At 42.4% G+C, this 24,668-nt stretch overlaps 1 protein-coding gene across 5 annotated transcripts; it reads right to left on the bottom strand.

Annotated features, from left to right (window-relative positions):
• Positions 1-3,154: 3,154 nt before the first annotated feature.
• CBLN2 (cerebellin 2 precursor) lies at positions 3,155-9,703 on the bottom strand. Of its 5 annotated transcripts, XM_082699074.1 has the most exons (5): positions 9,527-9,552; positions 8,857-8,901; positions 7,199-7,720; positions 4,149-4,268; positions 3,155-3,935 (listed from the first exon to the last, which is right to left on the bottom strand). In XM_082699074.1, exons 3-5 carry the CDS (start codon positions 7,553-7,555, stop codon positions 3,738-3,740), a joined length of 675 nt encoding a protein of 224 aa, XP_082555200.1. In that variant the 5' UTR covers positions 7,556-7,720; positions 8,857-8,901; positions 9,527-9,552; the 3' UTR covers positions 3,155-3,737. The 5 variants fall into 5 exon arrangements, with proteins under 5 accessions (XP_082555200.1, XP_082555202.1, XP_082555201.1 ...); XM_082699076.1 differs by lacking the exon at positions 8,857-8,901 and having other exon boundaries at positions 9,527-9,703; XM_082699075.1 differs by lacking the exons at positions 8,857-8,901; positions 9,527-9,552 and adding an exon at positions 9,299-9,512 and having other exon boundaries at positions 7,199-7,744.
• Positions 9,704-24,668: the final 14,965 nt, after the last annotated feature.

The following is a 24,668-nucleotide window of genomic DNA, read 5'->3' as shown; positions in this document are numbered from 1 at the left end:
GTTTTGGTTTGCTTTTATGTATCCTTTCTAACCCTTCTGAAGTTTAGTATCACTAGATTTGGATAAAAAACATTTTTTTTTTCCAAACAAATATGTAACCTCTACAGGATTCCATGACTGTTTATGCCAATATCGGACAGACTTTCTTGCCTTGCTCTAAGCAGCCCTAGTAATCACATACTTTAAAAATGTAAATAATTTCATTATACATGAGTACATAGATCAAAAATATTGGGATGAAAAAGGGCTCAGAAACGGACAGTGAGCACAATTTCTTAGGACCTAGAGTTGAAGCAGGGTTGTGTTTCAAAGTAGAACATATTTTAAGTTTAAAAAATAGTGTTGTCTTAAAAGCATTTACAGTTTAGTAGGATTAACATTTATCAGCTAGATCAACTCACTATCATAATGCTAAAATATTGATAACTCAGTCTTTCCTTGTGTTAAAAATATTACAGTTGTATATTCTTATAAAATGTTGGTATCACATCCTGGAATGGAAAGGTAGGCGTGAGCCACACAGGACAGTCAAAGAACATAATTAAGAATTGAGTTACTACGAAAATGCACAGATTTTGACATGCTCATATTACCATCATTCTTAAAAATCAAATTAAACTTCCCAAGTGCTACAGTTTTAATAAGCTAGTGGGGAATATGGAAATTTAGCATCGCATAAAAGTATCCTCTGTCAGATGTTCATTTTAATGACCTGCACGTGGAAAAACTCCACTTTCCAGAAACACCCTTCCTGCCACATAACGGCTCTTGTAATCCCAGTGCCTGGTTCATCTGTGTGATCTCACAGTAGCCTTGTGTGTTGGGCAGATGCGGGGGCGCCTGCCCTCACACCACAGATGGGAAAACCAAAGCTGAGAGGTCGGGTTGCTCAAATCAGACCGCGCATATCCCAGACGTCACTTCCATCCCCCAATTAAAGGAAAATACATTTCAAATTTTGCTCTGACCTACATATTTTTGTAAACCAGGCACAGGAGCGTCCTCTCCCTCAAAGATCCTTATCCAGACAGAACTCGGGCAGCCACAGCCATGCGCGGCGAAGCAACTTCAGAAAAACTACTGTTGGGGCTTCTCCCTAGTGTAGTTTTTGGCATCCAGCTCAAGATATTAATTAGTTAACTAATTAATTCAATAATAGCAGGAGTGGAATAAACAGGGTGAAGCTTTTTCCCTCATACAAAATAAACTCCTGAAATATGCTTATTTTTAGACTGATCAATTTAATAACTTATTTATTAGACAGCATAACCAAATAACAACCTGTACGTAGTAAAGCTGTAAATACAAGCAAATATGTGCATTACATAGTAGTAAGCGAGAAAAATAACGCGTATGCATCTATTTTTCAACCTCTGAAAGGGCGATATTGTCCCCTAATGAAGCTTTCCGCTTGTTTGAAATTGAACGGAAGGTTTAAAAGATGAGGGACAGAGGACTAATTCACTAAGGGCAGTAAAACACAGAAGAAAAACATTTGCTAGCATCCTACTCTTTGCATTATCAGCGTTAACGAACAATGCTCATACTTAGAAGTGTGTCTCCTAATCACAGAGGCAAAATACCCAAATTCACTTTGGTTGATGTTTCTTGATTTTTCTTTTCTTAACAAAATATAACATCATTTTAAGTCAAATTAAATTCTGTATCTTATTACGGTGTCCACCTAAGGCCAGTAACACTTAGACTCTTCATCAAACTGGATTTTTTTTTTTCACTTCTATGATCCTTACTGAGTTTCTTATGTGAAAACGGAAACCAATGCTGCCCCATGCTCACGCGTCTTAGAAAAAATTGATGCTATATTGAAATGTCAGTTTCTTTTATATCCATGTTCTCTGATTGAAATATTGGGTTGGAACTTGTACCACATCAATGACTGTATGTGATGAAAGCAGATTGCCTATCCATAAAGCATTTTTAATGCTGTCTTTTTCACATATCTACCCCCAAAATCTTTTCGTGTGAAAAATACATATATATATATATATATACATATATAAATTGAAGTGTATTTAAGTGTGCAATTTCCACCTAGACCCATCCCTAGGTCTGCAAACAGGAGTGTGCATCTGAGTGTATGTTTTCAAGAGGCACGGTGTGGATCTCCTTTCCCCGAGTCCTTGGTCCTTGGCCTTCTACTTCCACACCTTGTAGGAGTTGGAGGACGATGTGAAGGGAGAAGAACAAGCCAGACATCAAACCCATTTATTCTCAATCTTAAATTATGACTTTTTATCATCAATATTTTGGTTACATTGTGACACAAAGGACAAATTAACATCCGCTGTGAGGTCTCTTCTTCGATTGCTTTGGGATTTAGTAACGTTTCCTTGGCATAGGACTCCCGCACCCATCGGCTCTCAGCTGCATTGTGATCCTACTGTTGTACAAGGGGCCAAGACAAGAAGGATTTGCACCACTGCTCCCAGGGTGCCTCTGCCAATACCTGTAAGCGCTGTGACTTGTAGGTGGCTTCTCGCCAGGTGTTCGCAGGGAGTGGGAACACGCCTCTTTCCTTGGCGGATCAGAGGAGGATCCTGAGGGAGACTGACTCATCCTGTTGGCTTTGGAGCACCTGAGGCTGGGGCGCCAGCGCAGACGCAGAGGCAGACAGATGAGGACGGGCTGCTGGGAAGACCCAGGCACACTGGGCCATGGAAGCGTGTGTTCGGGAGACTTGGTCATTCCAGCTTCTGTCCTCATGTGACATGATTCAGGCCACCCAGGAGCATCAAGTGTTTAAAGTATTCCAGAGCATTAAAAAAAAAAAAAAAAAAAAAAGGAAAAAGAAAGAAGAAACAAGAAAATCCCAACTTGTTAGTTCTAAAGGTGCATCTGAGAGAATCTCTTGGAAAGAAGAAACAGAATCGTCCATCTGTTATTTGTACTTTGATATACACGTACCTTCTGCTCGGTTTGGTCTCAACCAAAACAAAATACATAGGTATGCTTTGTGTTGTTTTGTTTGGTCTTGTTCAAGAATTCAACATACATTTCTCTCCCCCATCCCAGCACAAAAAAAAAAAAAAAAAAAAAAAAAAGTAAAACTTTTCCAGGAAAAAAAAAGACACAAACACACACACATACACACACACAAAACACAAAGCAAAAGTCGCAGTCCAATCGTGCAAAATTTGCTTCTCCGGATAAAGCACTTCTTGACAGATTCACAACGTCCCCTTCCCCCTCCCGAGGCCTCCCATCCACCCAGGGGAAAATACAAAATGAGAGTGAAGCCATTCTTTTTCTTAAGGCTGAACAGACACACAAAGAACACATTTCAAGGACTCTCCAGCGGGTGGTGATTTGCAGGGCTCCTCTCTGAGCGCTGCCTGCGACCTGCCATCCATCCTGGGGTCGGCGGCACTCCTCGCGTGGGGGCAACAATACAAGAAACAAACAAAAGAAGAAAAGCCAACGGTCCCCACAATAAGATCCAATATTGACTTTACAATCACAGGTACAAATCGCTCAAATCGATAATTTCATTTCTCCTTCAGACCTTGTCGTCTAAAACTAATTAGAAGCCAGGTTCCCAAGGAATGGTCTATAATCAAAGAAAATACTGGAGATTTGGAAGGAAAATCATTCTTCTACTTCAACCGTCTGATGGAGGTGGGAAATTAGTGGTCCTATTCTGGCAAGTTCAGGGTGTTGAGGAAGGGCGGAGTCCGGTGTCCAGATCGCAACTTCCCCATGGACTGGGGACTCTGTGTTTATAGAGGAAAAACCAAGAAGCCCGAGAACGTGGAGTACTTCCAGCCTCCCATGAGGTTCCCCCTCTCCAGTTTGAGATGCACTTTGTCCTCCCTTTCCATCAGCAGTAGGACACCGTTGCTGGCAGCTTCTCTGGTCACATCCTGGTCTCCTGCAAAGGCTGAGATCACTGGGTAGCCGTTCTGCATTAGACTGACCTGCAGTGCAGAGGGTAGAGCTCAGGTGACCTGCAGGACCCCACGGGCACACGTTGGTTCTCTGATTCCCCCCACATCCCCCTGCCCTTTCCACGGAGCCACCCCAAGGGCCTGGCCCGGAAGATGCAGTGGCTTCTGGAGCCATGGGGCGGCAGCCGTGGGGCGGCAGTCCTCCGAAGCCGAAAAGGTCCACACAGCCTCAGAGCTACCCACCTGGATGGTCTGTCTGTTGTACACTTTGACCACGTGGAAGCTGAAGCTATAAATCCCTTTTCTCGGTGCTACAAATATACTGGAGGCAAGATCGAAATGGTTGCCAATATTTACTAATACCTGAAAAAGAAGAGGGAATACAGCACAAACAGAGCGAACCCCTCCCTGGCGTCTCTGACTTAGACTGGCAAAACCACAGCCACGGAGCACCCCAGATTTGGCAGCACACGCCAAATCTGCCCCCCACTGGGAGGGGGCATAGAGAGGGATGGCAGTGAGGGGGAGGGGAAGGGTGGGAGAGGGTAGAGGGGGAGGGGGAGGGGGAGGGGGAGGCTGGTGGTAAAATAGCCTACACCTGGAAGGGATTTGAGAAGAATCCTAATGGACTGTAATTAATAAAGGTGTAGAAAAGTGTATTTTATGTCTGCATTGAAAAAAATGGGAGCAAATTGTGCACATTGGGGGCAAGGCAGAGAAAAAGGAATAGAAGACAATGAGGTCCCGCTAAACAAATGGAATCGAGTCTGTTCAGAGGTTCATAGGATTCAGGAGGTTTCCACGTGAAGTTTACTTTCACAAATAGGGCGCCACGCCAGGCTGAATGGGGAGAAGGAGACCATAGCTAAGGGGCCAATTCAGGGAAATAACTTGCATCAGCTCAAGCTTGTCCCCTGTGTCCCTGGCCCCCGGCCCCCTCCCTGGGAGCACACAGGAGGTGCCCAAGCTCAGGGTTGAGGGGAAGACGGGGTGGATAAGCACTGGCTGCACCTGTTTCCTTCACTTTCCTCTGAATAATGTGTTTGCTCCCTTGGCTGAGCTCTGATGTCATGCAAATAAGCTTGATTAAATGAAGGGTATGGAAACAGCAGTTGGATACCCTGAGCTCAAACGTTTTACAGGAGCCTGCGAAGACTAATGACAAATTAGCCAGAGGATGTGAGGTCACATGACCCCGCAGAGGATTTTTCTCAAATGAGAGGGGGATCAGAGCGTTCATGTCACAAGCAGAATCTGCAGAGTGAGTGATCCCTCATGAAGACCCAATTCCCTATCAGGAGTTTGAGACAGAATTTGGTCACCCTGTCTGGATCTTGTCCCCACCTCTACTCACACACAAATGCACAACTCGATTACAGTAATAAAATGGCCCGCTTGGTGTTCTGGCCTTTGAAGCAAACAGCCAGCAACAACAGAACCCTAGGTTAGGAATCCTGTCTTCTGCTCAGAAAATAAATTTCAACCGAATGACTCTTGCTGTTTACTCCTCACACACTCCTCATAGATGAGTGATACGCAGTCCCCACAGAGATGTGCGATCTGCCGGTGACAACCACTGTCGCCTCTCGGAAATAAACGCGCACCAGCTTCTTCGAGGAGCTCAGGGCACCACTTCAGTCCCCCTCGCTGGCAGGGCTCACACAGACACTTGGGGCTCTATTGTTCGAGACCATGAGCTGCACAATGCCTGCTCTCCGTCTCTTCCAGCCTGGGCTCTCAGTCTGCCTTACGATGCTTTAAAGAAGAATAAAGCATTCTCCATCCAAGCCCTCAGAAATGTTTCTTCCAACTCAACTCCCTCGACTCTTTTCCATCGGTTCTAAATGCCGGAAACTGGGAAATGTAGGGCCCTGCAGTCAATGAAAGAACACCCAAGGAGCCCAGAAGAGCAGGTTTCACTGACTCCCTAACTCAGGAAGCAGGGAACAGCACTTCACCCTCCCTGCCACAGTTAGCTCATCTAGGAAATTAGAATCTTATCTTGCCCTACAGCTGATCTTGCCCCCACATCACAGGGTTCTCCTGACACCCAAGTGAAATGATGGGACGTAACTTAATGATAACACATGAAGGACTTAGCAAATACCCAGTGATGGGTGTCTGCTTTATCTGGCAATAATTAAAACCACTAGTTTTATTAAAAAAAAAACAACAACAACAACAACAAAAACAACTGTTTAAAACAGATGAAAGAGAGATCACCTCCAAACCCTAAAAACTTCAAGTAGATAATCCTTAGCAAGGATTAAATTAAATCAATCCTCTGCCCCACACACGGGCAGTGGTGTGTGTAGGTTCACGCTTACACTGAGGTGTAAGAATTGGTTAACAGGAGGGAAATCAGTTAAGTGTGGCCAGAGAGCCAGGACTCTGTTCTAGTGGGAAGCATATTGGCAAAAGGAAGGGACTGAGCAGGTAAAGTCTGGGAACCACTATAATGTTTTCAACTTGTTTCTGAAAAACAACAGAAACCAAGACAGGAGGACCCAAGAGGAAAGTCACAACCTCCAATTCTGAGCCCAAAAACCCAGAGAAGAGATTGATCTGACCCAGAGAAGTCTGATCATTTACTGAAGCCTCTGCTTTGAGCCAAGGGAGAGAAGTTAAGTGGCTTGGGTTAACTTAAGTCATTGATCCTTGTATTTTTTTAATCTATACGGCCACACTATATATAATATTTATGTGTTGTATACATTTATACATTGCGGTATATATGTTGTATTTACTATCTATTCCATCTACATAACCGGACTCTACTTTATTTTGAATTTATATAACCATCCCTGCTATTGGCACCACACTCTTTGCGACTTGTTTTTCTTGAAGATAAGCGACCTCTCCCCAGTCCACTCCAAGCTAAGCAGTAGGCTGATCCTTGGCTGAGACCCTTGGAGACTCCCCCTTTGGGGTGTGTTTTCCAAGCACTCAGTCCCCAAGTTGGCCACCTGGATGACCGAAGCCTATCCACCACAAAAGACAGCCCCGTCCCAGCGAAAAGTAAGATGCGCAGGCTCCTTTTGGGGAATTCATTTCAGATCCCTTAGTTTTAAAGGACTGTCAGTCATCCAAGTGCCAAGCGAGCTGCTAGTGATAAAAAAGCTACAATGTGAGAAAAGGGAAATGGTAAGGAGCGCTTACTCGGAAAGGGAGAAAGGAGAAGGGCAGGGCAGAGCAGAGGGGCGGGGAGCGCCTGGAAGTCCCCAGCCCACGCGCCCAGGCCCCCGCCCTCTCCACCCTGGGCGGGAGGCGAGGCGGCAGGCCGGCCGGCTGACCTGGTCGAAGTAGATGGTCATGGTGCGGTTGCTCATCTCGGACGGCTCGTGGTTGGTGCTCCGCGTGGCGGAGAAGGCCACCTTGGCGCTGCCGGAGCGCACGGAGATGCCCAGGGAGGAGGTGACCGCGCCGTCCGCCGACGGACTCGAATCGCACACCACCAGGCACTTGCCCTCCAGCACAATGGGCTCCGTGTCGTTCTGCGCCCGCACCGGGCAGCCGGCAGGCAGCAGCAGCAGCAGCAGGGCCAGCGCCGCCCCCAGGCAGGAGCCGCAGCCAGCCGGCTCGCGCAGCGCCCCCCGGCGCCCGGGCATGGTCAGCGGCGGCCCGCGGGGGCCCCGGCCGGGCGCCGGCATCCGAGCTGGGAAGTGCGGCGCGCGAGGGCGACGTTGGACAAGGGCTGGAGGAGCCCGGGAGGGCGCGCAGGACTGCGCGGGGCCTGGGGAAGCCTCCTTTGGCCTCGGTTCCCTGCTCTGATGGTCAAGGCCAGGGTCGTCCTCAGAAGAAAGGCGCCAGCGGACCTGTCAGGGCAAAGAACCCGAACCCTTAGACTGGGAGGTGAACCTGGAGGTGGGGGAGAGGGGCACCACGGGGAGCAGGTGCCTGCAGCGCAAGGGCCCCTTTCCATGGAGACCCCCCTCTTAGTACCGCACAGAGCCACCCCTTCCCGGATTGGCACAACAGGTCCGAGGAACGCCCCGGCGCCCAGGGGCAGTGCGTCCCTCAGGGCTCCTGGGCGACGCGCGTCAGGGGTGCGATACGGTAAGGGGCCCGAGGTTCTGCAGGGCCTTGGCCCTAAGACATGGTCGGTGACCTCAGAGACGCCGTCAACGCCACCCCCAGGGCCCATTCTGCAAAGGCGGAGAAGGACTAAGATGCAGGCAAAGAGAGAAAGTAGGAAAGGTTTTTCGCCTTCATTTTAGTGGCATTTTCTTGAAAGCCACACCAAGAAACCTTTTTCCTTTCTCTGCTTTCCCTTGCATCCTCTGTTTATCCATCCTGGATATAGAAATATATTTTTAAACCGTCCACTTAATAAAGGTTGTATCCATTTTCCGCCCAAAACCAAATCCCAAGGAAGCTCCTTAGGGTGAATAGGATTAAGAGGAAAAGATAAAGACGACAGACTCTAAAACCAAACACCCACTTCCACCGTCCCCGCAGCCCGCAGCGAGCTCCTTTGGAGGAGCCGCTCAGATCGCTCTCGCTGGCGCAGGACCAGAGGATTGCACGGCTGTGAGCGTCCCAAGCTTGTCCTGTTGGGCAGCTTTTGTCCCTGGACCCCCGGCCCTTCCCGGCCTGGAGGCAGCCCTGTAGCTTTCTGCTAACTTGAGCGCGCGTTCGCACTTTCCCCGACCCTCTCTTCTGCCACCCAACTAGACAGGTCATTTCAATACCCAGTCGGAGAAAGGAAAAGCAAAGAAGCCTCTCCCCTCACCGCCCACAGCCTCCGTACAACTCCTCCAACCGTCTATCCAACAAGAGAAGTTGCTGTTCCGGGAGTAGCCAGCCTCCCCCCAACCCCGTACACAAGGATTTCGATAGTCTCTCTCTTTCGCCCTCTCCAGAACGCAGATTCTCCAAGGTCCTCATTAAAATATAGGCATGAATGCAATTAACGTGCGGATCGCGGAGGACAGGCTTGGGTTTTGGTTACCTGGAACAGCCATGATGAGCGAGCAGCGCTGTCCGCGAAGTTGTTCTGCTTAAAGAAGATGAGCGGGAGCTGGCGGGAGGAGACTCGGAGCGCAGCCCTTCTCCCCGCGCCTGGCCAATAACCGCGCCGCCCCGCCCTGCCCCTTTCCCGCGACGGCCGGCGCCCGCTCCGGGTACGCCCCGTGCCGCGCACCCCGGTGCCTAGCGTGGCGCCCAGAACCCGCACGCCGGGCGCCCCTCACCGCGCCGCGCCTCGGAGCCGCACGTCCCGCGCCCCGCATCGCCGCGCGCGCCGCCCGGCATCGGCTCGCCCGGCGTCCGGCACCGCACAGCGGCTCGAACCCCCGCGCCCCGCACCGCGAAGCGTCCGGCACCTGCACACCCCGCGCCCAGCGCCGAGCAGCGCCCCGCGCTTCGCACCGGTTACGTTCCCGGCACCGCACCGGTTCTGCACCGCACCCGGGCCCACGGTCGAGGAGGGCCCTTCGCGCACAGCGCGCCCGCAGCGTGGCTCTCTCGGCCGGGCCCCTCAGTCCCGGCCTCTCCTCTCGCCTCCAGACGGCACAGCCATCGCGACCGCCCGGAGGACTCCGCGCACTGCCCCCTCCCGGGCTCGGCTCCCGCTGTCCTCACCCCCGCCGCACCCTGCACCGCCCAGGTCCGGCTCTCACCCAAACACCCAGAGCGAATTCCTCCCAGATGCCTCGTTTTTAATAATTAGGCACCCTCAAAGCACCGGTCACTCTTCTTTTCGATTCTTTCTTTTCTTTTCCAAATTCCCTCCAAGTCTTAATCCTGAGTAGCGTGACTACTTTCATAATGAAGGGGTAAAGCAGTTTTTCTTTAAAAAAAAAAAAAAAAAATTAAAAGAATAAATAAATAAAAATAAAAGGACTGAAAAGGAGAGAAAAAGCTTGGGATTTTAATGGCTTAAAGGCTGTGGTTCCGGAATCGCCAGTTTGGGAAATAGCAGATTTGGGCAGGGATTAAAAGAGGCGCCTCCGCCTGGGTTTATGTTTCTGCTCCTCTGAACCTCGGGGCTCCTGAGCGCACTGGCACACGCGCTTATTTATTAAAATGCCTACTCTGAGCTCTAACGACCCGGGGAGACGCGCCGGTTTCCCAGCTGCGCCCGGAGCGCGGGCGAGAAGCGCAAGCACGGACGCGGGGCGCCACCTGCGGGCGCCGGGGCCTCCCTGCGGCAGGCTGCGGGCGGGCGAGCGGCCCCACAGCGGGCGAGTCCGAGGGACCGGAGGAGGTTTGCAAATGGTCTGCTCAGACCCCAAAGAGCAGTCCTGTCGTCTGCAAAAATCTAGCAACAATCAACGGTCCTTCCGGCCTCCTTCAGCGCCCTCGCCCTGCGAGCTCGCGGCGGCTCTGGATTTGGTGCATCTGCGCTCCTCCAACGGGAGACTCCGCCGGGGTGATGTGTGCTGCAGTCCCTTTGTCATTGGTCATCGCCCTCTGCAAAACCTTTGCACAGACCATTGAGCAGCAGGGTCTGCGCCCCCCTGAAACAATATTTACAACACACTCTCTTACGACCCGACTTTAAAACCAAAAAACAAAAAAAAAACATTGTTTTAAAAAAAATCGTAGCCCTTTCGACTTGCATAGGGTATCTTGCAGATAGACTGATGAAAAATCAACTGTAAGTCCGCCACTGCTGTTCATAAGAACAGAGCAAAAGTATTTCTTATTGCCCCAGACTTCGCACCTGACTCTCTTTTGTTTGAAGGTTTCAGCCAGTGTTCTGGTTCCACTCTATAAGCTCGGTCTTTTCAGGAAGGGGGTTTTCAAAGCTTTGTTTTCCAGAGGCCCTCGCATGGCTTTTCTCCCTATTTAGACTTGACAAGGCCTCCTCCTATCTGAGCAATAAGATTAAATTCATTTCCAATCAGTTTAACTGGAATGGATATGTGGGAAGACAGGGGCAAAGTAAAACAGAATTGCATATGACTACATGAGACAAAATATTTAGTATGGTTGTAAAAATGTGATGGAAAGAACTCCTGAGCCAAATGTTTTCTAACTTAACTAGCAACATAGTAAAAATATAAAACAGTCCCCAAGCCTGTTAGCCTCCTAAGGATATTAGCTGAAAATTAAGTACTTAATTTAAACATTTTTATAACATGTGAGCCAGCTATACTGGACTTTGCTAGGGAACTTTTTCAACGCTATCATATGTTGCTGCCTTTTTTATTTTGTTTTAACGGTGGAAATTGTTAATTGTTACTTTCAGGTTTTACTTCATTTCACTATTGCATTGATTTGGCAATTTCTTATTGTCAAAATAAACACACCCCAGCCATCCCATCATAGAGAACACTGATTTGTGTGAAATAATAAATAGCAAACGACAGAAGATCTATGAAGAAATGTGAGACACAGACTGATAATTAGACCAATTTGGGGATGCTAATTAAGTAGCAATACCTCTCACACATCTATAAATCTTTAAATAAGAGCTCTATTAAGCAACTGCCTTAAATGTTGTGCCAAAGCATTTCTTTTGACTAATGTAAATGCAAGCATGCATGAACCAATAGTTATCATCACCTTTGGGGGGAATAAAACCAAAGCTCTTTTCCATGTGACAACAAAACTATTTAAATTCTATAAATCAAGAAACCTTTAATACATAGTGAGCTAAATCATGGACTTAGAGCAGGAAGCATTCTTATATAAGGGGGGGAAAAAGGTTAGGCTTAAATTTAGGCTTGACACTCTTTTTTTAAGAGAAAGTCATTGTGAAAAGCAGCAGATTGATAGAGAAATGGAACATTATTTATTCACTGGTTGATTATTCTATCTATAAGGAGACATTTATTTTGTCTCCCTCTAGGTTTTCGTGGAATTGTAGCTTATAAACATGCTTGGAAAGAGTTTCAGACTATAACCTAGATGCAAACAAAGTCAATGTGTCTTCTTGGTTATTGCAGGAATTACTTCTGTTCCATTTCCATGGTCCTAGAACTTGCTGCCATTATTACTAGAACAGTGGTAGAGTCTTCTCTCTTCTTTCCTCGTTAAGTGTAAGGACATTCCCATCCACACTAAGAATGCCATCAATGGCCTTTACTGAACATCTGTTATATCTCAGAAATGGCGCCTTGTCCTTTATCTATGATCTAGAATATGGTTTAACACCCAGATCACCCCATGGAAGACAGATGGCCACATAGAGCTTAAGAGAACAGTATTCTAATGTTTAAAAAAAAAAAAAAAAAAAAGTGGGAGGGGCGGGCTAGGCAATTCAAGTTCCCTTCCGTTCATTTGTCCTAAATATTTATCTCTAATAGAGTTTAAAATTGATTTCTTTGGATAGAATCCATCGCTGAAACACATCTTTAGTATGCATTATAGTCTTTTCTTGCTTTTTTAAACTAATACACAATATTCATGATTGTATTCTAGGCATGTGAAAAATATGATCTGCTATGTGTTTCATACACTTGAATGTCAATGCTGTGTACATCCTTTAAAAAATAAACACGCAAGCATTAATAAGCAAAAATTAGTTTTCTTTTTAACTTTATTTAAGAATAACTGACAATTATAATTGTATATATTTAAAGTGTACCTTGCGATGATTAGATATACATATACATTGTAGAATGATTACCAAGATCACGATAATTAACACATTCGTCACCTCACATAGTTAAGAGAGTTTATTCTTTTTTTTTATTTATGTGATGATGATGGTTAGGATCTACTTGCAGCAACTTTCAATTATGCAAACTGTGTCATTAATTATCGTCCATGCCATACTTTAGAGCCTCGAAATTATTATTTTTACAGAAATTGGATACCCTTTGACCTACATCACCTCTTCCCCACCCTCCCCTCAGTCCCTGCCAACAGCCATCCTATTTTCTATTTCTGGATTCCACATATAAGTGATATCACGCTCTGCTGTCTTTTTCTGTGTGACTTACTTCACTTAAGATAATGCTCTCTAGACTCATTCATTTTTGTCACAAATGGCAGGATTTCCTCTTTTTTTAGCCGGGCGCTATTCCATTATGCATATATACCACACTTTTTCTATTTACCATTGACAGACACATAGACTCTTTCCATACCTTGGCTATAGAGAAGCACATTGCAGTGAACATTTCTGATTTCTGATTTCATCTCCTTCAGATAAATATATACCCAAGAGTGGGTTTGCTGCCTAACAGGTCATTCTATGTTTACTTCAGTGAAAATATAAATTCCTAAATTTTTTTGGAAATATATTTCCAATGTGGTATCATGTTATTCTGACCAGTTATTAAGATGTGGAGAATAATTAGTAATTCTAAATATTGCATTCCTTTAAGCTATACATGCCAAATTGTTTAAATACCCAAGTTTGTATTTATCAGTGTAATTATAAACAGTATTGGAATATGTCTTAACTCCAACATGTATAACAGCAATGAAAAAGTATAAATACTCCATGCTATGTGGGCACGTTGATGAATTAGCAAAATTAAAAAAAAAAACAACTTTAAAAATTGAAACCAGTTCTCATTCAGTTCAAGAGAAAGACCAAGAGTTGTCAAAGAAGCAACTGGTTTGTAATTGTTGGCTGGAATTAGCAAATAATCATAATGATCCAGTTACTATATGGAATATATTATTATGGAATAATAATAATATAATAATATATGGAATATATTATTATATGGAATATATATAATTATATGGACTATATATGGAATATATAAAATATATGTTATATTAATATATTATATTATAATCATAATGATCCATTATTAGTAAATAATCATAATGATCCAATTAGCTAAGAATTTGTTGACAGTTAAAAATTCCAGATTAGCTAACTTCAAGTGAATTAAGTCTGTGCATTATGCAGTCATTGTGAACTAAACCAACTGCATCTACATTAAACCAACTACCACTACCATTAAACCAACTACAACTACATTAAAGAACATGCTTAACTGTTTTCAAAAACCATACAGCAACTATTTTTTCTGATATACATTTCAACACTCAATAGTCTTTAAAATACGATTTTTAATTTGTTTTTATTAACAGGCTGATAAAATATAGAGCCACCTCTGGCCCCACATACTATTTCTACAACATTACAAAATAAACACATCACATTATAAAGTAATCCTTTTTTCACTTTACAATGCCTTTTAAGCTTGAAAAATACATCTAGACATCTATTTGGGGGTAAATATTAGAGTATTTGAGGATTTATGAGGCAAGAGTACTGAAAACATACAAAGTGATCTAGTCTCTTGTCACTCCCATGTCACATGCTACTTGATTCTTAATAAGGCATAGCTTAAAATCCACATATAAGGCAAATTAGCAACTTGATGGACTTCTAGTATTTGAAATAAGGTGTATCAGCAGAGACAGAAACTATCGGTTAGAAGTCAGTCTTTTTTCAGATATGTCTCATTGTCTTGCACAATCCTAAGATTTAATTTTTTTCTATTTTATGATAGGAAATGTCTCTGTTGCTTTACCAAATTGGGTCAAGTGCCTCATGTTAGTCATTTTAATCCTATCAAAACAAAATTCCTTAGAAACAAGGACGCCATTTGTCAACTCTTATTTCTCAATACAAGAAAGGATTACTAGAGGAAACGTTCTTTGGCAAACTCTTGCTAAATCCATGAAAAAAATATATCAAGTGGCCCAGAAGGTATAGAGGATCCTTAATGAACTTCCTAAAGTTGAATGCGAGCACTCTTTCTTGTTGCATAATTATAGAATTTTCTTTTTTGGAGTGAGCTACATGTACGATTTCAAGGCTCTCTATATTCAGAATATTAGGAGTGCATGTACTAAACATGAATCCTATATTTTTACTAGAAACACGAATGATTTGAGAAAAAAAACAATTGTTTGCTCTTATATTTTCAGAAATAGTCTGAGGTTACCGGTCGATGTGTATTTTTTTTCTCACGTTTCCCTAGAAGAATAAATTATAAAGCCATGCTGTTTTAGTAGGTGTTAAATAATGCTTTAAATCCAAAAATATTGTAAACACTTATAAGAATACAAGGCATGCAACCATTTTGGTTTTCCTAAATAAATTTTACTTTCAAAGTTTCATCTAACGTAGAGCCTTTGTTCTTCTCAGAGGACATGCCTACATCTTCAGAAAGCAACAGGGCAAAGAATATGACAGAATTAAAGGAGCTAAGACTCGGGGCACCTCGGTGGTTCTGTGGGTTAAAGCCTTTGCCTTCGGCTCAGGTCATGATCCCAGAGTCCTGGGATCGAGCCCCACATCGGGCTCTCTGCTTGGCACGGAGCCTGCTTCCCCCTCTCTCTCTGCCTGCCTCTCTGCCTACTTGTCATCTCCGTCTGTCAAATAAATAAATAAAATCTTAAAAAAAAATAAAAATTAAAGAGCTAAGACTTAATAGTTTAGGGAGGAACTATCTGGTACTTTCTGTGTTTGAAGGTGTGAGACCTGAATATGGGGCCAGTCTTTGGAGCTGGTGATCTGGAGTTAGCAGATACTTTTTTTTTTTTTTTTTAAGTGCAAAATAGTAGTTTTATTAAAGCACGGGACAGGACCCTTGGGCAGAAAGAGCTGTGGCACCAGGGTTGTGAGGGGTAGCTGATTATATACTCTGGAGTTGGGAGAGGTAAGGAAAAGGGAGGTTTTCAAAAAAGATTTTCATATGTTAAAGAGGACCTACAAGATACTGGAGGCCTTGCTTTGTCAAGTTAAGGTTGTTTTTCCCTCTAGCAAGGCATTAACATTAAGACAATTGGGAGCTTCCTGGAACAATATCACGCATGTCCCACCAAGGAGTGAGGAGTGGTGGGGGCAGTTGCAAGGTGTCAGCTTCTGCTTTGTCTTCAGCTGGCTTTCTGCTCCCTCATGTTTCCCCCTGGACATCCCTGACCCTTGAATCTTTAATGTTGTTGAAGGTGGAAGGTCTCATCTTCTGTAACATCTTCCTGCTGAGGAGGGACCTAGATATGTCCCTACCTTATGGTCAGTATTGGTCAGCTGGGAAACTTTTAGGAGCGTTGTGAAAGGAGAGGCAACTGAATCCAACGTGGTCAACATACATGACCCTCCTTTACTGGGAGGAGTCACCTGTCAGCCGGAAGTTAGGGCAGTGAAGGAGACTTGGCATGAGGAAGGGAGGCACCAGAAATGACAAAATAAGTTTAATATTGTAATGAGAAAGAAAAAGATCTGAGTAAAAGAACTTTGATCATTTTTCTCCAGTCCAGGAATTTAAAGCAATCACTAAAGGAAAGAGAGATCATTTAAAGCGCCAATATGAATATTCACATCAGTTAGAAACCCAGAAATATTTCTGTGGTCACCTGGAATGTATACACAGCATTCTGTTTTTATGATAATGCAAATTCTACCTTGTGCAACGGTTAAAACACCTAATCTATTTCATAAAGGTGCTTCACACATTTGTATTACTTTAGCATTTAATAGAGAAATGCTACTTCGCATGTCATTTAGGGCTTTTACCATGTACTTACTAAGACCTTCCAAAAAAAAAAAAAACTTCCATATCCTAAACAACACACTCCATTCTCAAAGAGGGAACAAAAATGGATGCTCGGTGGTCATACCAATGAGACACCAGTGAGACACAGAACATGTCCACCTTTGTTTTAAATTTGGAAGGATGGCTGGGTCAGTAATGGTTTTAATAACGTGTCTCTGGTTCCAGGCAAAACCCAGAGTATGGTGGCCTATCCAGCCTGGGGGCAGTCAGCAGACATCCTGATGAACTCCTTGATGCATCCAGCTAGGCTACCTGACATCATCCTAGGGACCAGGGAATCAGAATATATTCTTCTTATGTCACCACAGCACACTGGACTATGGGTGGGACTATTTCAGTCCAACATAAAATAAATGTAACTCAGACATTGCCTAGATCTGAATATAGCCTCTTCTGTTGTGGTTTCAAAAGTTATTGGGTGGGAGTAACAAAATTATTTCATGCTTGATATTAACTGCTGATCTTGAGATTACTCTTTGGAAGTAGACCATCCTAAAGGAATATTAAGAAGACATTCATGGAATTGTTATATTTTAATACTGAGCAACTTGAAGGCTCATGTTTCATAGAATCACACCTTGCCCAAGCTAAGAACAGCTGGTTATCTCTTAGGGGCCATTCATCTGATGTCACCCACTACAAAGACTATTTTACGCTGATCAGAAGTTTTTAAGGGAAATCTGGTCATCTTCTGCACAGCAATCAGAATGTAGGAACTCATGTATTTAAGAGATAATTCTCTACCTGAAAGTGAATGCTGCTACCTGGTTGTTTGAGCAAGCTCTGAGCCGCCGACTGCTGGGTTCTATTTCTGGTCATGTACACACAGCACCTGTGTCCCATGACTGCCCACTGCTCACCCCCTTCATTTGCTTTCTTCACCGTAACTTACTATGGAGATGAATATTAGTACAAGGTTCATATAAGAAAGGAGGGCAGTAACATTGAAGGAGATGATCATACGTGCCCATGATTCCCAGACGGTAACGATCAAACAAAACACCTGGAAATCTTGTTTAAAATGTAGGTTCTGAATCAGTAAGGTTGGGGTGAGACCTGAAATTCTGTGCCTCTAACAAGCTCACGGCTGGGGACAATGTTGAAGGGCTGCAGGCTCCACTTAGGATAGCAAAGATCTGCCCTTCTATTCTCAACACCTGAAGAACATTCTGAAGGTCTAGCATTAGGACATTGATGAGGAGAATAAGCCTAAATAAAAGAAGTTAAAGTCACATCAGAAAATGGGTTGGTGGTCATCCAATGCACATGGCAGCCAATACTGGGTCTGGTGTTGTGACTCTACCACGGTTATGGTTCATTATTGCCCAAGGAAGCTATTTTCTCAAGTTTGTCCTGCTATATTCCATACACATTGTTTCAGAAAGAAATCACTGTGTGTTAAAATCTTACACAAAACTCTATTTTCTGCTTTTCTGCAAGCTCAATTTGACAAGACAAATTAAGGACAATTGAGGAAACAGGAGAAACAGCTCTCTAAATGCATTTTTAATTGACACCAAGACACAGTTTATCATCCAGTGTAAGACTGTTCTATCAGGAGTTATTACTCCGTAATTTTCTTGATGGGGCTTCAGTTTGTGTGCTTATCACCAAGTAAATTCTTACCCAGGGCTGAAAATTTTACAGTGTGTTTTTGGGAAATGTGTAGTAGCCCTTTGCCTCCTGAATCAAAATGTCTTGGTTCTGAGCAGCAAAGGCAGAGGGGCAGTGAGACCAATGTCTGGATCCGTTGAGAACTGGTAGACACAGAAACCCTACAGACATGAACAAAAGCAAGCATTCCCTTGGTTGTGACATCAGACTATTCCTCTTTGTAGGAAGCTTGGGTTTTATTTACTCACTATCAGAGTACTCTCAAGTTAAAATTAACTTTAAAATAAGCAAAATGTAAAACAAAATTTATCCCTTGCAGGGTTGAGTAGATTTATGCTTGATAAATCATCGTTCTGATTTTTCATGATAATCTATAAGGAAGTATATGGATTTCCCTTCAGGAACCTCATCACTTCCAATAAGCGTGAGCATTTGTTAAATTTCTAATATAGCTGAGGCACTGGCTATATTGTATTATCATTTCTCCAGAGAAAACTCTAGCCACATAGGGGGGTAAAGAAGACACATTAATGAGTCCAGAGGCAAAAATTCAAGAAAGTGCTGACTTCCTGTCAGTGCTGTGGAGTCAGAGGATGGAGAAAGGTTCGAGAGCTGGCACTGTTGTATGGGATCTTGGGGAAGGTGGGCTTGGAAAAAAGAGACAGGTACTCTCATTCGTGAAGGGATGTATGTATATTTTTAACCTAGCTTTCAAAAACACTGAAACAAAAAGTCTGCACTATGAAAAATTGTAGAACACAAATTGCCTTACTTGACAGAGAGGATTTGGGGTTTTGTTTTTGTTTTTAATTTTTTTAAGTCCTCTATATTCCTTTAGGAAGCTTTCAGTGAATATTAGGAATTAGACCAAGTTTTGGTTTCATTCATAATGTTATTTACGTTGTTCTGCACAGAATGGTTTTGAAATGTTGCACGGATACTAATATATTCCCTGATTTGTTTCTATATATTAAATAACTCCCTAAGATGATATATGGTTGCATTCATATCATTTTGTTCACATTTCTCTTACTGTGCTTACAGTGAGTCTTACATTACAATTTCTTGTATAAAATAACTTGCCCATCCACAGATTGTTAATTCTTTGCAAACAAGTAGCATGATTTTTTTTTCTTTTCTTTTTTTTTTTTTTTTTTTTTTTTGCTATCAACACATCTAAGCCACACCTTTACCTGTTGGGAGTTCTGCTTATAGTTATATATTGATAAATGAATTGAACTGCTCATTACATAGCAGCTTTAGGGAACTTTATAACATGTCTTCATGTGTACTTTTAGAAATTCCTGATGGGCAAAATGACTTAGTATATTAAAAAAAAATCAAAATTCTGACACTATTTATGAACTCATGCAGGAAAATTAGAATGAAGAGATAACAATATTATTAGTGGTGGTGTGGGTTTTTTTGTTTGTTTGGTTGGTTCGTTTGGTTTTGGTTTTGTTTAAAGAGGTTTCAAATTTGTGTAGCCTGGTCCAGGAGATATTCCTGTGGAACCGGAAGATGAAAGCAAGCTTTACTGTTGTGCTTGCATTTGTTAGTATTTGCATTTCTGAGAGGTCTGAAATAGAATCGAATACAAGACAGCAGAGTGGGCAAAGCAAAAATTTCACAAAGCCTTCAGAACTGGAAGATCTGTCCTTCGTGGCCCTTCAAGTGCATCACTGACCTCTTTCCGTCCTCACAGAGCAGGACTGATGTGTGGGTCTCTATCCCCATATATCCATGTGGTATGGCTTCCATAGAAACAGGAAAGAACTATTGATCAACCAATAGTGCAACAATACTGAGGTTTTCCAGATACATACATAGCAAGACATTATGTGAGGAGCATTGTGTATATAGAACACTTGTTCATCACAAAGGTTGGTAGTAATTAGTGCAGCTCTTTACTTCCTTAAATAAATAAATTGTCCTGACCTCGACTACTCACCTTCAACAACACGAAAGTTCAACCAAAACTTTAAACTTAGAAGTGCAACAACTTTCTCTCTTATGTTGTTGTGATTGTGCAGTTGGGCAGAACTTTTGTGTTAAAGTCAACTATTGGCTTTGGATTCTTTTTTTTTTTTTTTTAAAGCTTGTTATCCAGTCCCTGTATTCTTATAACCTTTAATTGCCCTTTGTGTTTTGTGTTCTTTCAATGTTTTCTGAATTTCACTGCTTCTTAACATGTCCATCAGAGAGAAGGATTTTTTTTTAATGGAAGAAAAAGATTGTTATTAGATCATCATATAATAATCTAAAATTTTATATTTCTTTTCAAAATTGTATTAAAAAATTTAGCATACCCCTTGCTTAAAAGCATGGTTTGAAACAACTTTTTCTATGATACAATGGTAACCGTTTGGCAATGGAGAAATGAGAGGAACACTCATTGGATGTTGGGGGGAGAGCCAGTGACTCTCTGTTCTCAGTCTTCAGGAAAGATGCTGTGATGCTCACTGAAATTATGGGAAAAGTAGAAAAAAAGTGCAAGTAGAAAGACAAATGATAATATGATGAAAATATTAACTTTTGGGATACCTAGGTGGCTCAGTCCTTAAGCGTCTGCCTCCTGCTCAGGTCATAATCCTGAGGTCCTGGGATCGAGCCCCACATCAGGCTCTCTGCTCAGTGGGGTGTCTGCTTCTCCCTCTCCCTCTGCCCCTCCCCACCCGCTCATGATCACTAATGCACATGCTCTCTCTCTCTCCCTCCCTAATAAATGATAAAAACTTCCAAAAATAAGTAAATAAAAATAATCTTTCCTAAATAAAAGAGGCTAGTGTCCTTGAGCTAAATCCCCATCTTTTAGTCAGGAAATGAATAGACATAGCTGATAACTTAATGACTAGATATAAAATCATATTATTCAGACCTTGAGAAATCGTAGGAGGAAGGGGGGAACAAAAATTGTTTTAAAAAATTACTATAGGCATTAGGATACATAGACAAGAAGCTGGCATTCGTTTTATGTAATCCTCCTGTATTTTCCAATTTATATCCCATGTGACTGCATTACTTTGCATCATTTCTATTAAAAGGCATGAAATACATTTTCTTAATGTATTATTTTCTGACATAAGTGCAAAGGGACGGTGGGAAGGACAGATTGGATTGTAGAGATCCTGTCTACAGGAGCAGAAAGGGGGCACTCATTCAGAGAGCCAGAGAAGAGAAAGTGTATCCTGGTGCTTGTTCTCTCTAATTCACATTTTTGCTTAGAAAAAAAAAAAAAAAAAACTGCATAGATGTCAGGGCCAGCATAGGGTCCCCCACTTCCCTAAAGGGGTTCCAAATTAAAACAAGCAAGTGACAGAAGAAGCTAAACACTTCCTTTTACAGGCATAAAGAGCAAATAAAAAATCTAGCTCAGGAAAAAATAATAAGGGATAGGAACAGACAAGCCATTGTAAATGGACTACCAATTTCCAAAACTCTGTGTGTGTGTTTTAGGGGAGATTCAAACAATACAATGTAATTTTAATCGATAAATGAAAAGAACATATATTTTAGAAATATAAAGCTCAGATAAATCTTTATGTTCAGATAATTTCAGTAACAGCAGCTAATTTACCACCTGGTGGATATATGATCCAGCTTCATGAAAACTACCTAATCAAGGACATGGGATTTGAGTTACAGTGGAAATGTGTAGATGGAAGAGGGTTGCAGCCCATAATTCAAGCCCAGAAAGCCAAGCAAAAATATGAAAATTGACCCTCCCCCAAAATCACACTATTAATTCTGATTGATGTTATAAACTCTAATAAAAGGTCTGGGCTGGGGGAAATTTGAAACACTTGGCTAAAACAAGACTTGAAGACAACTGTCAGATCCACTTTTCAGCTTTCTGCCTATCCCTCATTACCATGCCTCAGTGCCAACCGATTATGTCACCGGGGAAGTGCCTATCTCTGTAATGAAGAAATATTACAGCATCCTTTGGTTCTCAATCCTGGAGGGAAAGAATTAATAACTAATCACATAATCTCTTCTATAATTGATTTCTTCATAATCCTTGGAGTATAACAGCACTAATAATGTAAAGGAAGTGAAAATCATGAGGCTATTAATATTTGTTGTTTTCATTGCACTCTTCTTATTTTGGTTTGACTGTGATGAAAGCCATCACTTTGAAATGTATTATAAAATTTGAAATCTATTATGCCTGATTTACCTAGCGGATGTTCAAAAGAAAGTGACAAGAATAATTTTGAAGAGCAAAATAAACTCTTTTGAGAGCCTTTTGGATTTCTGCCAAAACTAAAGCAATAAAGAATATGAAAAAAAAAAAGAGTTTTAGGATAATGATTTCTGAAGTTCCTTTAACTGGAGACATTTTTCCCTTTCCTTCCAAGTTTCAAGTGATGGAATTGAGCGACGGAATTTGGAATGACTTCTTAGAAGGGGTTCATATTAAAAAGTTGTTCCTGTTAACTGAGTGTGTTAAAAGATTGCCATTAAGAACTTTTGAGCTTAGATAACTCATTAGCTAAGTAAATTAAATGCCTTCAAAGAAAAAATAATAGGGAATTCAGTGACAAAATGTGAAATATGATATCTGAATTTTCCTAAGCTGAAATACCAGGCAGAGCACCAAAAAAAAGTTAAATTATAAAAGGGGAAATGTACAAGGGCTTATCTCCCACCTCTGCAACCCTTATTCCTCCTCGATTTTGGTTCAAAGAAGAAAAATTTAAAGGAAAAATGGACATTTACATCCCTTAACCCTCCATTATTAAGTAATTAAGGAAAAGGGTGTGTTTAAAACAAGGACAATGTCCTGTTAGTGGCCACCACAGACGCCCCACAACCATTTCCTGGTGCATCCCCAAACTTTTATTGTGTTGTCGGTTCATGTGTGCCGTTGAAGGAATCTAGCTATTTCCAGGAAAAAAATGAACTCTATTATTAATGAATGTCAGGCACAAACATCGTGAGTGTGTGTGGGTGTGCACGGGTGTGGGTCATAACGCCTGAGATATAAATACACTGTATGTATATGTAGATACCATAATATATAAGTATAATATTTTACAAAATCTGGAACCGCATTTTACATTTCTATTTACTTTATCATGGGCACTTTGGAGAAGCTATTGAAGGAAATAAGCCTTTGTTTTCTAAGTTACTACTGTTTGGGGTTGTGCTTTACTGCAGGGCAGCCCAGGACCCACGTGATGCCCAGTTTGCTCTTTTCAATAAGCTAATAAAAGTGGAATTTCTAAAAAAAAAAACAAAAACAAAAACCTATTTACTTATTTATTTATTTGAGAGAAAATGCATGTGAACAGGGGGAGGGGCGGAGGGAGAGGGAGAGAGACTCTCCAGCAGACTCCCCGCTGAGCAGGGAGCCCGATCTCACGACCCTGGGATCACGACCTCCACTGAAATCAAGCGTCGGACAATTAACCCACTGAGCCAGGCACCCCCACGTGTGGAATTTTTATGCTAATTGTAATGATGCAGACAAAAAGGGAAAAGAAAACATTAGGGAGACTAACCTCTCTAACTAGCAAGTGCCAGATCTGTAATTCCAAGCCTGGCTTTATGAGCATCTATGTTCCAGTTGTACGTCCGTGAATGTTCTACCACACGTGAGTTTCAATTCATAATCATTACTATTCATTATTATCTTTAAAAAAAGAAAGAAAGGAAGAAAAGAAAAGAACATTCTTCATGCCTGATTAAAAGGTCCATTTGTTGAGAGCGGGTGTGGTGTAAGGAAGAGGCAGGAAGCCCTTAGCACTAAAAACAGCCCTTGTCACCCTCCATTTCTGTTGGGATGGCTGTAGAATGACAGAAAAGACATTACTGTTGAGACTGCCTGCTTGTAACGCTGAAGGGAAATTTAGGTTTTCCTTTAGACTATCTTGAAAAAAATGAGAAAAGTGAAAAATAAACCAACTGAACGCAAATGACAGATAGACCAGATTCTGAGTGTCTGTGATGCCCACAAGCTAAAGAAACAGAGCCAGGATGAAGGACGTGTGACTAAAGCAGGGTCAGAACGGCTCTTTGCAGCAAAGCAATAGTTAAGGATATGAGAGAAAAGAGCCAAATTATACACAGATGCGTGTTTTCAAACTACATTCATAGAGACTGAAAATGTTTTTGTCCTTTTTAAATTGACTTCTAAAGATTGATTGAAGAAGGAAGATTCACTATTTTCTGTCCCTCCACATTTCAGTGCTTTGAAATCTACTACAGGCTTTTTCTCCTGCAGCATTTCCAAGGCAGCACTTGTCCTTGCTAAAAGTGTAAACATATAAAAATATGATAAACATAGGGCATGCCAATTTATTTTGCCCTAATTTTAATTTGATCTTTAAATGTAGCACCTTTGATTTTTCTCATAAAATAAATTCAACTCAAAGGAAAATGATGGAACAAGTAAGAACAAGAATCAGAATGTAAGAATAGTCAGGCTGATTGTCTGTTCCAGAACTAAGAGATGACAAAAAGGAATAGGTTGCATGACATATATCAGTGAGAAGTACCTTGATGAGCAGAGTGACAAAGAAGTTGATACCTGGGACTTCCCCAAGGAATGTCAGATGCCGACAACTTGCAGAACCCTCATGGAGATCTATGCCAACAGTGTGCTGTACAGTAGAAGCCTTGGGCCATGTGGTATCAGCTTGACCTCTGGACGGACAGGAGA

This window comes from Mustela nivalis (assembly GCF_964662115.1).
Source record: "Mustela nivalis genome assembly, chromosome: 14".
Lineage (NCBI taxonomy): Eukaryota > Metazoa > Chordata > Mammalia > Carnivora > Mustelidae > Mustela > Mustela nivalis.
The sequence above is the reverse complement of the archived record's forward strand: the minus strand, read 5'-3'. Positions and strand labels throughout refer to the sequence as shown.